The 13,825-nt window shown below is 48.5% G+C and overlaps 2 protein-coding genes across 3 annotated transcripts in view; both read left to right on the top strand.

The window, feature by feature from the left end:
- Window positions 1-13,825, top strand: part of LOC137425815 (uncharacterized) — a 1,363,480-nt gene that overhangs the window by 996,169 nt on the left and 353,486 nt on the right. The window lies entirely within an intron of this gene.
- The window catches only part of LOC137426059 (uncharacterized), a 121,665-nt gene that overhangs the window by 11,574 nt on the left and 96,266 nt on the right, over window positions 1-13,825 (top strand). The window contains exon 4 of one of the 2 annotated variants that reach the window (XM_078775521.1): window positions 1,364-1,788. The exons of the other annotated variant lie outside the window; for it this stretch is intronic. Within the exon in view, the coding sequence (XP_078631647.1) occupies window positions 1,364-1,371 (8 nt within the window). The 3' untranslated portion in view covers window positions 1,372-1,788. Of the gene's footprint in view, window positions 1-1,363; window positions 1,789-13,825 lie in introns of those variants that run through there. 2 annotated transcript variants of the gene reach the window in all.

Genomic DNA, 13,825 nt, shown 5'->3' with positions numbered 1-13,825 from the left:
TCATGTCAGGTGCTGTACCAAGCAAGGTACTCAAGGTTCTCCACCATATGAGAGTGGCAGGAATTTCATCGAGAACTTTCTCGCGACACCAGAACATGATGCTTTTTCCTGCCATAAAACACGTTTGGTTGGAGAACAGAAAGTGGCTCGTGGCATCCCTGCAAGCAGAGCGCAGAGGTTTGATGTTTGGTGGGGATGGACGCTGTGACTGGCCAGGACACTCGGCGAAGTTTGGCTCTTATGCTATCATGGAGCTGGTATTCAGGTTCACTATGTTTTTTCGTTCAAAATCATGGTAGATTAGCAAACCTATACATTTTTGGAAACGTTATTACATGGAAAATCTGAAAATCAATGTTTACATTTGCCAATTCCGACCAATTCGATTTGACCAATTCGACCAATCGACCAATTCCATTCGACCAATTCGACCATTCGACCAATCGCTTCGATCGACCATTCGACCATTCGACCAATTCGATCGATTCGATTCGATTCGATTCATCGAATTCGATTCGATCGACCATTCGACCAATTCGATTTGCCAATCAATTTGACCGACCTTTGCTTGTGTGGAACGGACTGTGAAAACGATGTGGACTATATTGTCGGATACGACACACAGGACAGTGATGACGAACTCTGAATGGCATATTCTGTAATCGTGTATGTTTGATGCCATTGACTGCCTGTGTATATTTTGTCATTGACTGCCTGTGTAGATGTGAAGTTATACTGACTGCATGTGTATATATGATTTTGCTGACTGCCTGTGTATGTTTGGTGATATGAATTATTGTGACACATTTTGATGTTATTAACTGCCTGTACAAAATGATAACATGTATTTGATTATGCAACTTATCGCGAATATAAAGACAGTATTTTGCAATTCAAAACCTTTGATTCGTGTCTTACCATTCCCCATAGCACTAATTTGATAATTTCATTGGATTCCTTGTCCCTGAAAATATAGGTTTAGTATATTTTAAAAAGTTTTTAGGGTAATTAGAGGTAGAAATAGAACAAAATATGTATTTTACAGTGGCCATTTTGAAAATCCAAAATGGCCGCCATACAGGTATCTCTCCAAATGTAAACATTGATTTTTAGTTTCCTTATGCTATAACCTTTCCAAAAATGTATAGGTTTGCTAATCTACCATGATTTTGAACGAAATATAATTTATTGACATAGTGAACCTGACTATGGTGGCCAAAGTCATCATCGATGTTGAGCTTGTTCAGGTAACATCAGCAGATATATGTAGACATACACATAGAACTTGTGTGGGTACATAGAATATTGGTTGTGGACAATTTAAGTTGACTTAGATGTTCTCAACACACGATTATGTTTACAGTGCAATGAAGTTCCAAGCTCATGCCACATGGAGAAGGAGGGGCTGAAAAGTTAGCTGTTCGCAGCACATATGTGCAAAACCAGCATGGTGCAACAGCATGGTGCACATACGAAACAGCATGGTGCAAAACCAGGGTGGTTGATAATGCATGAAGATGAAAGTACTCCAGCGTTTTCCATTTCCTCTATAACTTTAGGTATCTCCCTGCAGCACTTGCACTCATTCACCTGTGGCATAGCCTCACAATTACCACAACTGCACCTGTCCAAAAACAATAAGTATTTGCATATGTATGTCTGTTCTTACTAAAGCCTGTACATGAACACTACAACTGATACACCTGCAGTGCTGCACTAAGTCAATAAAGTCGTATTTCGTTTCTGTGTTTCTATCCATTTCTTGCCTCACGGCACCGAACATTAATTAAATATTAGTTATGTATTCCATTGACCAGAAAAAGAAACTTTTCAATTAAAAAAGAGACATAAAAATGAATACCATTCAGTATTTTGGAGGCGCCCGAGATCAAAATCGATCGCCATTGTGTCTGTGTCCGACGATTTCTCTTCTCTACTCTCTGGACGGCATGGTTCGAATCTGTATGGGAGAATCGCGTGTGATTCCCCAAGATTATTAACTTTCTCTTCATTTTCCGCATCAGATTGGTCAGAAATATCGCTGATATCCAGACTTACGCAACTATCGGAGTCGGTGTCTGCCATTGTTTACTATTGCGCAGTCACACCAGCTTCCTCCGATGACGTCACATCGTGGAGGGCAGATTATCGTGAGATGCTGGCCGGCGCAAGAGAAATCGTCTGCGATTGGCATTTAAAAACTCGGATATCTCACGATTCACACATGCTAGAGCAACAATTTTTGCGCCAAACTTAATCTTTTTTGTTGCTACAATTCATTAATCTTAAACATTTGATGTCTATACTCATGTCCGTTCCCCTTTAACTCCAGCTGGCTGAGCCAGCACAACTATCATCGCGATCGCACATGAAAAGTGTCCGTGATAATCGTTCTCAAGTGTTTCTCTATACGTGTGGAGCGGTCGTGGACACCTGGCACCTGAAGGCACACCATACAAACCCCGTTTTCAGCGATATCGCCGGGCGCCGAAGGCGCACGGCCATGCCGCGCTGAAGGCACCTCGCACCTTGGGGGTACCCGGTTTCCACTTGCACCAAACCTATTTTGTTAGCAACCGCGTACCCTATGCTACGCCATGCCAAGCCCCCTTCCGCCTTAGCCCTGAGTTTCTCGACCACTACGATAACGACTCCTTTGACCGACCCGACTAGGTGCCCGTCCCTTCATCGACTCCTCCATATGGCCAGGTCTGGCGGCCGTACGACAGCCGCCCCGCATGGATTCTTCCCTCAGAGTCCACTTCCACCCGGGCCGGCCACCTCTGGCAACTACGGCTAGGCCCCGAGTAGCCGCTGCCGAGCCCCAAGTTCCTTGATCACTTGGATCACGACTCGTCTGGCAGACCCGACTGGGCCTCTGTCCCTTCGCGCGGGCCGCCTCACTGGCTCCTTATCGCTTCATCGACTCTTCCATATGGCCAGGTCACGGCAGGTGTATCACTGCTGCCCCGCATGGATTCTTCCCTCAGAGTCCACCTCTGCGCGGGCCGCCACACTGGCTCCTCACCGGTCGTATAGCTCGGTGGACCGGTCGTATCGTCCACGATTCCTCTTTGGTACGTACCTATTCAATTTGTTCCGTAGCAATGGGGAAAATTACATTCACTACCAGCCTCAGCCTGCGACTGAAATTTCTATCAAGCAATAATACCCATAGTACAATTTGTTTGATGTGGCTCAAAATTATTTCAAAGTCGCAAAGGTACCCGTCAATGATGGGGGGTGCATAAATGTCGCACCTGAAATGAGCAATTTCCTTTGGAGTGTGTGTTGATAAATATGGGAATTCAGTGTAAATATTCAGTGAGCAAATGTCACAATGGGTGCAGCTGGTAACCTGGAAAGTTTGACGTTTCGTTTGACCCCCCTTCCCATGCCTCCTGCCCCCCCAAGCCCTCTCCCTCCCACAGATCTCCAAATGTCCCTGCTCTCAAATGTTGTACTTGTGTGCTTCCCTCTCTCTCCCCATCTTGTCTCCCGCTTCCTTTATCATCTTGTCTTTGTCTTTTTGTGATCAATGTTAGCTCTTACACGAGCCTCTATGTATACCCCCAAAAAAACAAAAAAACAAAGTGTCTAAAGAGTGTTAGGGGTCCAAAGGGGTGTATATAAGGGGTGTAAATGGTCAAGGGGGCCTCAAGGGGTGTAAAGGGTCGAAAGGGGCCTAAGGGGTGAAAAGGGTCAAAAGGGTGGAAAGGGTATAAAGTGTGTAAAGGAGTGAAGCGGTAGTGAAGAAATTACGTCGGGTTCATAAATAAATTAACTCAGGAGGGCAACACAACAATAACGGGCCAAGTGAGCTCCTCATCACCGTCACGGTATAAAACCCATTTTCAGGTATATCGTGGTTAAAAATCTGACAGTAGAAAGTTTCATTATGAATAACCTTGGGAGCTCAAAGCAGGATGATCCCCAATAAAGAGCAAAACAACAACTCACCTTGTTGTGAGGATGAGATAAATCATTGGAGGTTCACCGGTTGTCAAGTGGTGGTTTGTAGTTGGTGTCACGTGGGTCCTTTTTCTACAAACTATTTTGTCACACTTTAGAGTGATGTTGTTAGATGAGCAGTAAAATTACCTTTAAAACAATGTATAGGTTGTGTTTGTACTATTTTCGGTTTTTGAATAATTAGCGCATTTAGAGGTCATGTGACTCCTTCTTTGCCGAACTTACCGATCATGGTAACGTCTTAATTAAGAGTTGTTTCTCACATATGATAACATATTTGATGATCGGAACACACCATCAAACTAATTATATCGAAATCCGTGTTTAAATCCGATAAAAATTGGGTTTTTTATAAAGATTTGTATGTGTGAATCGATCCTCGGAGATCATGGCGACAGGTGGCGGCTCGGACGGTTTTAATTTATGAACTGTGAGAAAATAACTGTTTTGCAACCCATATTTATGTGCAGGATGGTAAAAGATGTTATCCTATGAAGTTTCCTGCCCATTACCCTTGGGAGCTCAGAGGAGTAGGTTCACAAACAAACAAACAAACAAACAAACGGACATTTTGCTTTTATATATATATATATATGTTCAATAACCTTTTAAAAATGTAGGAAACTACTAAATCATAGAGCAGTTCCTCAAGAGGAAGTGATTCACTTGTTAATATCTTCTTGCAAATGCTGTAAGCAGTAAAACCACAGGTTTGGCATTCTTATAAAAACCTCAGTCACGCAAGTTGCGCTAACAGCAAGAATGCGTCACATCCATCAGAAAAACTTTGCTCTATAACTTTAGCTTCCCTCCCAGTAGCTATTTTGGTACTTTCAGACCTGCAGGGGCTCACCATCCATCACAGTAGCTATATCTCTTGGATTTTGATCATGATTGTTTTCTTGGCATGTACAGAAGTGGTTTGCCAAATGTCTACTTCCAGGCATTGTCCACACTAGATAGGTGGGTCCTAGCCATTGTTTTCCAGAAGAAATTCCTCTGCCTTGCATCATGACCATGGAGCCATTACTGGCAATATGTGACAGTTGACTGCATGGCCATCCACCACATGCTCCCATGGTTTCACATAACCTTGATTGGGAGCCTAAAATGGGGAAGCATACTGTTACCGACGTGGCTTAGATGTTAGTTTACCGAGCGGTTTTGGTATGACCACGTCTGCACAAGTTACCGATTATACTCGACGTTGACGAAGCCGCGCCACGCTGGCTCAATAAGAAAACAGAAGACACCCGGCTGGGTTATAAAATGACGACACCAGGGATACGGTTCTCAAGACCTCCGGAGGAGATTATATTCGTTACGGAAAAGGTTAGATTACAGGGGCTAGAGGTACAACATAGAAAGACAAGCACTTAGACACAATCTTATATTATTCCCCAACAGACGACAGGCAAACGGGACAACGGCTGACTCACACGGGGGTTGATGGAAAGGACAGGCGGGTAGCGATGGCTCCAGGTGCACCTGTGCTCAAAGGTTAGAATCGACCCGGTCCGGTCCAGAGACGCGGGGAGGTCTCGTCGCAGCGCTCAGAGGTGACGTTCTTTCTCAGGCGGGTTCTCTTCCTCTCAGCGGTCGTAGGCAAGGCAACGTTCTTTCTCCAGCTGGGGGCGCATCTGTCGTCACATCCGGCGCGGGGCCGCGTATATCCGGCGGGGAGTGACACGCCCTCGGCTCGTTAGCGCCGCCGCCGCCCCAGATCGAATCGGCACGTTGCTTCTCATTGGGTGCGTGCGGGGGGGTTTACCAGGCTCCGCCCTTGACGAGGAGCTGACAAGGAGCCCCTTTGTGGTAACCCCGTGGAGCGCGTGGTCAATGGCGCTAATCGAGCCGGTGTGAGGACGCATCCTCCCCCGCTCCGCCGCCATCTCCTCTGTTGTTGTTGTAATTGTTGGGGAAGAAGATGGAAGGAGGTATGGGAAAGGTCCTAAACTCACTACTGATGCCATATAATCACATTCTGGTGCAACGAAGAGTCATAATTAATGGAGACGAGGCCTTAACTGACATAGACTAAGAATAACTAGGAAGATGTCCGAAAGTTGTCTACGTGTGGTGCGGTGGACCTGGGCACGACATTTAATGGGGGAATAAGGGGAAGGTCGGCTCTACTGATTGTTATTTACATGCAATGGGACTAGGGAATGGGGGATTGGGGAAAGTTGGGGAGTATTGGAGAAAATAGGGGAATATTTACAAGCGGATATGGAGGCCAAATTCCATATTCGCAACATTGCACCCTTCTCTACCCTCGGGGCGTCCCGACCCGATAAATTGTTACCTACTTTAGTGTGGCACGCAATGTAGTTCCCTCTACTATTAACTCTACCCTGAGTGCGACAGTTTTACAGATATTCACAAATGAGTAAATATGTCCCCCTGCGACGTTGCACCCTTCTCCTCTCAGAAACACACCCACAGGATAACCGAATCCGGAAAGAATTCTCAAACTAAACATACAGCCGGTAGGGAGCATTATTTACAAGATTACGCTGATATCTACACTACGATCCAGGACCTGTTTTTGGAGGAACACATGCAGATGTTATGCATAGAGAGAGCGCGCTTGCCAACATCGATACACCAACCCACGAGTGCTCTGTGGCCGACGGCCTTTAATAACGTGCAGAGCACCCTTTCCCAGCATCAAAAGCACCACCCCACCACCAATCGGTGCAGTCACCATTGTTCATTGGAATAAAAATAAATTCGACAACCCCTAACCCTGCAGGTGTCTCTTGCTCTTCTTGTGGTGCACTTGGTGTTAACTAAAAGTGGTTCACCTGTATGGCATAGGTGCCACGTTGACCCATAGGTCCATCCCCGGGTGGTGCTTGGCCGCAAACGAACTGCGGTCCATTGTGGGTGGCCACAAACATTGCGGTCCATATGGTGTATCGATCCCGGCAGCAAACAGCGAAAGTGCAGGCCCACAACTGCGCAGCCAGCACCTCTCTCTCCTCTCTCTCTACCCCAAAGCCAGATCCTCGGAGGTGGGAGACAAAAGAAGCAGACAAGTGAGTAAGGTGGTAAGGGCGCAAAAGTGCACGCAATGTAAGGCGATGCACACTGGGGGCACATGGGAACCAGGTGAGACAGGTACGTTCCTATCGTACGCCCCCCCCCACCAGGTAACCTACATGGCCCCTCCCTTACCCCTTACTGTATCCACAAAACACAACACTACCCATAAACATCTACTTTACAAATCAACAAACATCCCTACTGTCTTCCCCGTTCCTCCCATAAACCAAATTCGTCTTCTCTCCCTCCTAACCAATCAAATTTGCCATTTTCAACTCTCATCAAAATTTGCCATCTCCAACTGCACATCAAAATTTGCCATTACCAATTCATCATCAGTCCCTCCTAGGGAGGGAGAGATGGAATCACCCCAATGTCTCATCCACGTCGTGATGCGTCTCACAAATCCACAGCAATCTCATTTCCTGCAACAAACAAAGAAAACACAGGTGTGGAGTCATCATCATCACCACAGGTAAGTGGCTGCGTATGGTGCGACAGGTTCATCAATCCTAACTATTTCCTAAATGACTTTAACAACTTTACACTACCCGGGGTCTTTCTCCGGCCAAACCATTGGCCCTCTTACACTATGGGTTCTAAAAACCAATTCCCATTGGCCAAACTGTGGTGCTTTTCAATCTGGGGTCTCACTCCCCCGATTCATCTCCCGGTGCCCTCGCACAATTTTTGGGCTGTGGCGTGTACCTCTCCCAGTGGGTCTACCCACCTGCACACCTCCACCACTGCAGTTGCCTCCGAGCTTACCTGCTCCTTACCCTAACCTAACTACCTGGGGAAGGCCCTCTGGCTCTCTCCCCACTCGGTGCCCTCTCTGGCACTGGGCTACCCGGGTCCATCCTCCGGATCCTCGGGCCCCATCCACAACTCTACCGGCTCCCAGAGCCCACCTGCGGCCTCACCTGGCCGACATCCTCACAGTGGTGGAGTGCCCAACCAACTACACACACTAACAGGCTTCACGCCCAGCCATTTCCACAACACTAATGCACCCATCCACAATACCATTCTGCAACCGCACCACAAATGCCAATATCCAACCACAATTTACCTGCACCCTCTACCTAACACTTACACTACCCGCCCCGGGTACTCGTGAAAGGGGTCCACTCTTCCCCCATCCACACCTTCGCACCATGCACACCACTCCGTACCACTCACTCCAACTCTCTCCACACACCTGTACCTGCACACCTGTGCTCTCACACCTGGTGCCACCTGCACCCTTCTCTCCCCAAGCGCATTCGCGCTGATCCACACACTCACTACTCACACACTGCTCCACACACCTGTCCAGTTGCACACCTGTGCAATCACACCTGTCCAGTTGCACACCTGTGCAATCACACCTGTTCAATTCTCACTCACACGGCATCATCTCAGCTAACTACTCCCCTCTGAAACTCGCGCTTCCCAGTCGTCCCTTTTAAACTATTGCGCTCCCTCGTCATTATCATCCACACTAATCTACCTGCGTCCCCACTACAGGTATCAGTCACTAACTAATCTTAACGTCACCTAATGTCATCTTCTCTAGATCCCTATCAATATAACCTAACCCACCCGGGCTAGTTTTCACTGCCCTACACCCCATAATCTATTGCTCCTTTGCCCCCCATATGGGAAGGATGGTGGATTTGCCATCCCACCACATCGGGGGTCTCTCACTACCAATTTTGCACATCAAATTTCAACAAATTAAACATTTGCCAATCACTGCCCATCATCTGCCAATCACTACTGCCAATCCCTTGCCAATCATCAAATTTTGTTTTTCTCTAATTTTGGGTCCAAAACACTAACCTCATCACCCAGTCGACTCACTAATACCTCTCGGTGCGCCAATCCCTGTCCAAAGCCCGGCTTCGTAAAGCCAAGCAATGGATGCTGGTTGTTTTGTGCCAGCGGCTGGATACGTCCGGCACTCGGTGCAGGGAAGGAGGTTTACCCGGCCCGAGATCCCACGCACCTTCTCGGCACGGAACCATCCAATGTCCCGATCTCGACCTGCCGGAATTCCTCAACAAAAAGTGGTCGCCATGACGACTCTTTCTATCGGGCCGCCCGCTCCGCCTAGTGGAGCACGGACGTTCAAAGCGAGGCCCAGCACGGATCGCGCACGGCGGTCCTTTCGAACCCGCCGTGGCTCGGATCCCCGCTGGTTCTCGCGGCACGCGAAACCCGGCACGCACCGAGGGCCCGCTTCGGCTAAAAGTCGACCTAACCTTTAACCCGGCTAACGTCGATGCTTCACCTGGACGCTTACACCCCGCAGCCCGTTCCTTGCTCACACATCCAGCCGTGCCCATGCTCCTCGTACCTTTCCTTACACACCCAGGTACACTCATTCCACTCACAGCCTTGGTCACACACCTGACCACCGAACATTTTGGCACACATTCGTTCGTAGCACACCTCACCAAAACACCTCTTCGCGCCCCCTCCTCGGTCACCTCCTCTGTGACAATCACAGGTGTGCCCTCATTCACACACCCAACCACGTGCCTCACCACCAACTCCAGCGTGCATTCCCACTCACGCTCTACCATTCCAGGTGTGCATCCTTCCATCCCAGGTGTACATCCTCTCTCACCTGTCACAACTAACTCACGCTCCATGTCACTCTCACTACTCTCACCTCCATTCTTGACAGCGCACTCACCCTTACTCTTGACAGCGCACTCTTTCCTCGTGCACCTGTCCGTCACACACCTTTCTCGCGCACACTCTCCCGTTACACCCTCTGTAACACTCACCACAGGTGGACACTCTTCCTTACTTCTGACAGCGCACTCTTTCCTCATGCACCTGTCCGTCACACACCTTTCTCGCGCACACTCCTGCGCACACTCTCCCGTCACACCCTCTGTAACACTCACCACACCGCGCTCCCATGTGCTCCCTCGCACACGCGCTACGACCGACTCACTCTCGCCAGCACCCTCACTACTCCTTGGCACGCACTTTTTCCTCACACACCCCAGAGTCGGACTTTCTCGCACACCTCCTTTTTCGCACACCAGACCTGTCGCACACTTCACCAGTGGCCTCTCACGAACACCCGGGTCTATCTCGACCCCCAAGCTTCTTAAATCCCCTGGCGCTTCATACGCACGACCATATTGGTCACCACTTACACCGGGTCCTCTTCCTCTTCGCTTCTCCTCCATCACCTGCGAATCCCTCATCCGGTTAATGAGCACATCATCACGATCCAAACACAGACTTTGGACCAATTCTTTTATCTCCTCTTTTATCTCTTTCTTATCCTCTCTCCGTCGCTTCTTAATTTCGCTCACCCCTTCTTCCACTTCTTCTAATTTTTGCTTCATCTCCTTCATCTCTTCGTGCGCCCCTTTAAGTTCTTCCTCTAACTCCACTTTATTTTTTTCTATGTGCTCCCGCACCTCCCGCTCTTTAACCTCCATTACCTCTACCACCTTGTCCATTTTTCTCGTCAGGTCCTCATGTACCGTCTGGCACTCTTTTTTAATTACCCCTACGTCCTTTTTCATCTCCTTCTGTGTCGATTTTAAACCCTCTATTACCGCTGTGTTCTTCTTTACCTGGTCCCCCAACTCCTTTTGTCCCACTGTCAGTTGTTCTACTCCCAGCGTCAACTCCTCTATACCACCTTGCAATTTTACAGTCCCCTTTCTCACCTCTTTCTCCATGCGCTCCTTACAGTGCCTCACCTCCTCGCGCACTCCTCCGACCTCCTCACTCACTCCTCTTCTGATCTCCTCTCCCATCACTTGCATCTCCTGCCCAGATGCCACCCTCATCTGCTCCATTTCCTCCCTGTGAGCATCCAGTTTGGTTTCTACCCCCATTCTGACCCCCTCTATCTGCTGCTCCATTTGTTTAACTTCCCTTTCCGCTTGGTCCCTCATGTCCCTCAATTTGCCTTCCATACTGTTTTCTAACCCCTCTAACCCATTTTTCACTCCCTCTATCTGATTCTCCTGGGCAGCCATTCTATTTTCTACCCCCATTAACCCATTTTTCACTTCTTTTATCCCGTTGTCTAACCCCTCAAAATTATTGTCTAACTTCCCAAATTTCTTGTCTAACTCCTCAAAATTATTGTCTAACCCCTCACTGGTACCCCTCGCTTCGTCCCTCATTACCCCCATTTGCTCACTCTGAGCATCCATCCGGCCCTCCAATCGCTCACTATTCTGGGCCATAAGGGCCTTCATTTGTATAAAAAAAAGGTTCAAATCCATTGGCATCTCCGGTTCGACTACCGCGACCATGGGCGTGGCTAAATGTGGCGCCGCTGTAATCACGTGCGCTAGAGCGCCATTTTGTGCACCTGCTACCCTCGCTGTTTCGCTCTCCTCATGTCCCTCATGTCCCTCAATTTGGTCCTGGACCGACCCTGCTTCACTCTCCCCTACCGGACCCCAGCCGTCTTGATCCGCCATGGCGCGACTTTCAAAATTCGAGTTTCGTAACACAAATTCGAAATTTCGCCGTTATAATTTCGTCGAGCGCAGTAACCGCGGGACCGCGCTCCGGATCGATTTGGTCGAGCGCCGTACGCGCTCCGGCTCGATTTTCCCTCCCAAAATTTGGGCCTAACTAATTTAGTCCCGGGTCCGAATCTCACTCCTCGACACCAATTGTTACCGTACTAACACAATTGGTGTCCAAAATTTGGGCTAAATAAATTTAGTCCCAGGTTCGAATCCAACTCCTGACAACCAATTGTTACCGACGTGGCTTAGATGTTAGTTTACCGAGCGGTTTTGGTATGACCACGTCTGCACAAGTTACCGATTATACTCGACGTTGACGAAGCCGCGCCACGCTGGCTCAATAAGAAAAAGAAGACACCCGGCTGGGTTATAAAATGACGACACCAGGGATACGGTTCTCAAGACCTCCGGAGGAGATTATATTCGTTACGGAAAAGGTTAGATTACAGGGGCTAGAGGTACAACATAGAAAGACAAGCACTTAGACACAATCTTATATTATTCCCCAACAGACGACAGGCAAACGGGACAACGGCTGACTCACACGGGGGTTGATGGAAAGGACAGGCGGGTAGCGATGGCTCCAGGTGCACCTGTGCTCAAAGGTTAGAATCGACCCGGTCCGGTCCAGAGACGCGGGGAGGTCTCGTCGCAGCGCTCAGAGGTGACGTTCTTTCTCAGGCGGGTTCTCTTCCTCTCAGCGGTCGTAGGCAAGGCAACGTTCTTTCTCCAGCTGGGGGCGCATCTGTCGTCACATCCGGCGCGGGGCCGCGTATATCCGGCGGGGAGTGACACGCCCTCGGCTCGTTAGCGCCGCCGCCGCCCCAGATCGAATCGGCACGTTGCTTCTCATTGGGTGCGTGCGGGGGGGTTTACCAGGCTCCGCCCTTGACGAGGAGCTGACAAGGAGCCCCTTCGTGGTAACCCCGTGGAGCGCGTGGTCAATGGCGCTAATCGAGCCGGTGTGAGGACGCATCCTCCCCCGCTCCGCCGCCATCTCCTCTGTTGTTGTTGTAATTGTTGGGGAAGAAGATGGAAGGAGGTATGGGAAAGGTCCTAAACTCACTACTGATGCCATATAATCACATTCTGGTGCAACGAAGAGTCATAATTAATGGAGACGAGGCCTTAACTGACATAGACTAAGAATAACTAGGAAGATGTCCGAAAGTTGTCTACGTGTGGTGCGGTGGACCTGGGCACGACATTTAATGGGGGAATAAGGGGAAGGTCGGCTCTACTGATTGTTATTTACATGCAATGGGACTAGGGAATGGGGGATTGGGGAAAGTTGGGGAGTATTGGAGAAAATAGGGGAATATTTACAAGCGGATATGGAGGCCAAATTCCATATTCGCAACAATACATTGCCCAATGGTGCCCCAAGGGCTAACGAATGCAAAGACCACCTTCTTGAAGAAGGATTGCTGCCTTTACCCCCATCAAATCCTGAGCCTTTGGTTTCGAAACCTGAACCGCAGGTAGCAGCGGATTTGGATTCAGAGTTTTCTTCTCCTCGATGAGATGTCTACCAAGGCTAATGGGCCCAATCTTCCCTAAGCCACAGGTTTCAAAGCAACAGTGATTCGACTTTCACCTTTCTATATCCGTTAGTGAAAACAACCCCGTCATGAGAAGGCCGGTCAGTGTGAGACGAGACTGTCAGAAGCTGTTTGAGAGGCTGAGGCACTGGAGTACATTACAGACATTACGAGCTGATCCTAAATGTTACTCCGTTGCATAACGGTCCAGTATATATACATATATGATAAATTAATCCCCAAAACCGCCACAAAGCATGTTCTCTCTTCAGCTCCCAGAAGAGCAATCCAGCAGTGCTAATTTATAAAGATGTAATTGCAGATATTGTCACAAGTGCATGGAAAACGCAGATACTGACCAGTTTCACCCTTATTAGGGCATCATCAGGCAACATAGCAGCTTCCATACACTTGTGACTGAAAACCTTTCAGCTATATACCAGATGATGTATGACGTACTCCAAACTGTGAGTGGTGAACATGCCGGCACCAAGTCCCATGCAGCCCGATACTGGGAGTGATAAGCGCCGCCTACCACTTAGATACTGGGAGCGATAATGTCAGCTTCTCCTTGCTTTCCATGGCAGTCATCATAGCTCAAAGTCCTGTTGATTTCATCCATTGTTAAACTGTCCACTGACACAGATTCACAACAGCCTTTGTTGTAAAATAATCAGATCTACAACAGGTCTCAGAAGGTGAGTTTAATCTGAATCGAACACCAGCAATATCTGAAAGAGAATTAGCAATCATAGGATC

The sequence above is a fragment of the Myxine glutinosa genome, chromosome 4 (genome assembly GCF_964187855.1).
Source record: "Myxine glutinosa chromosome 4, kmMyxGlut1.1, whole genome shotgun sequence".
Lineage (NCBI taxonomy): Eukaryota > Metazoa > Chordata > Myxini > Myxiniformes > Myxinidae > Myxine > Myxine glutinosa.
Note: the sequence above shows the minus strand (reverse complement) of the source record. Positions and strands in the feature narration are given on the sequence as shown.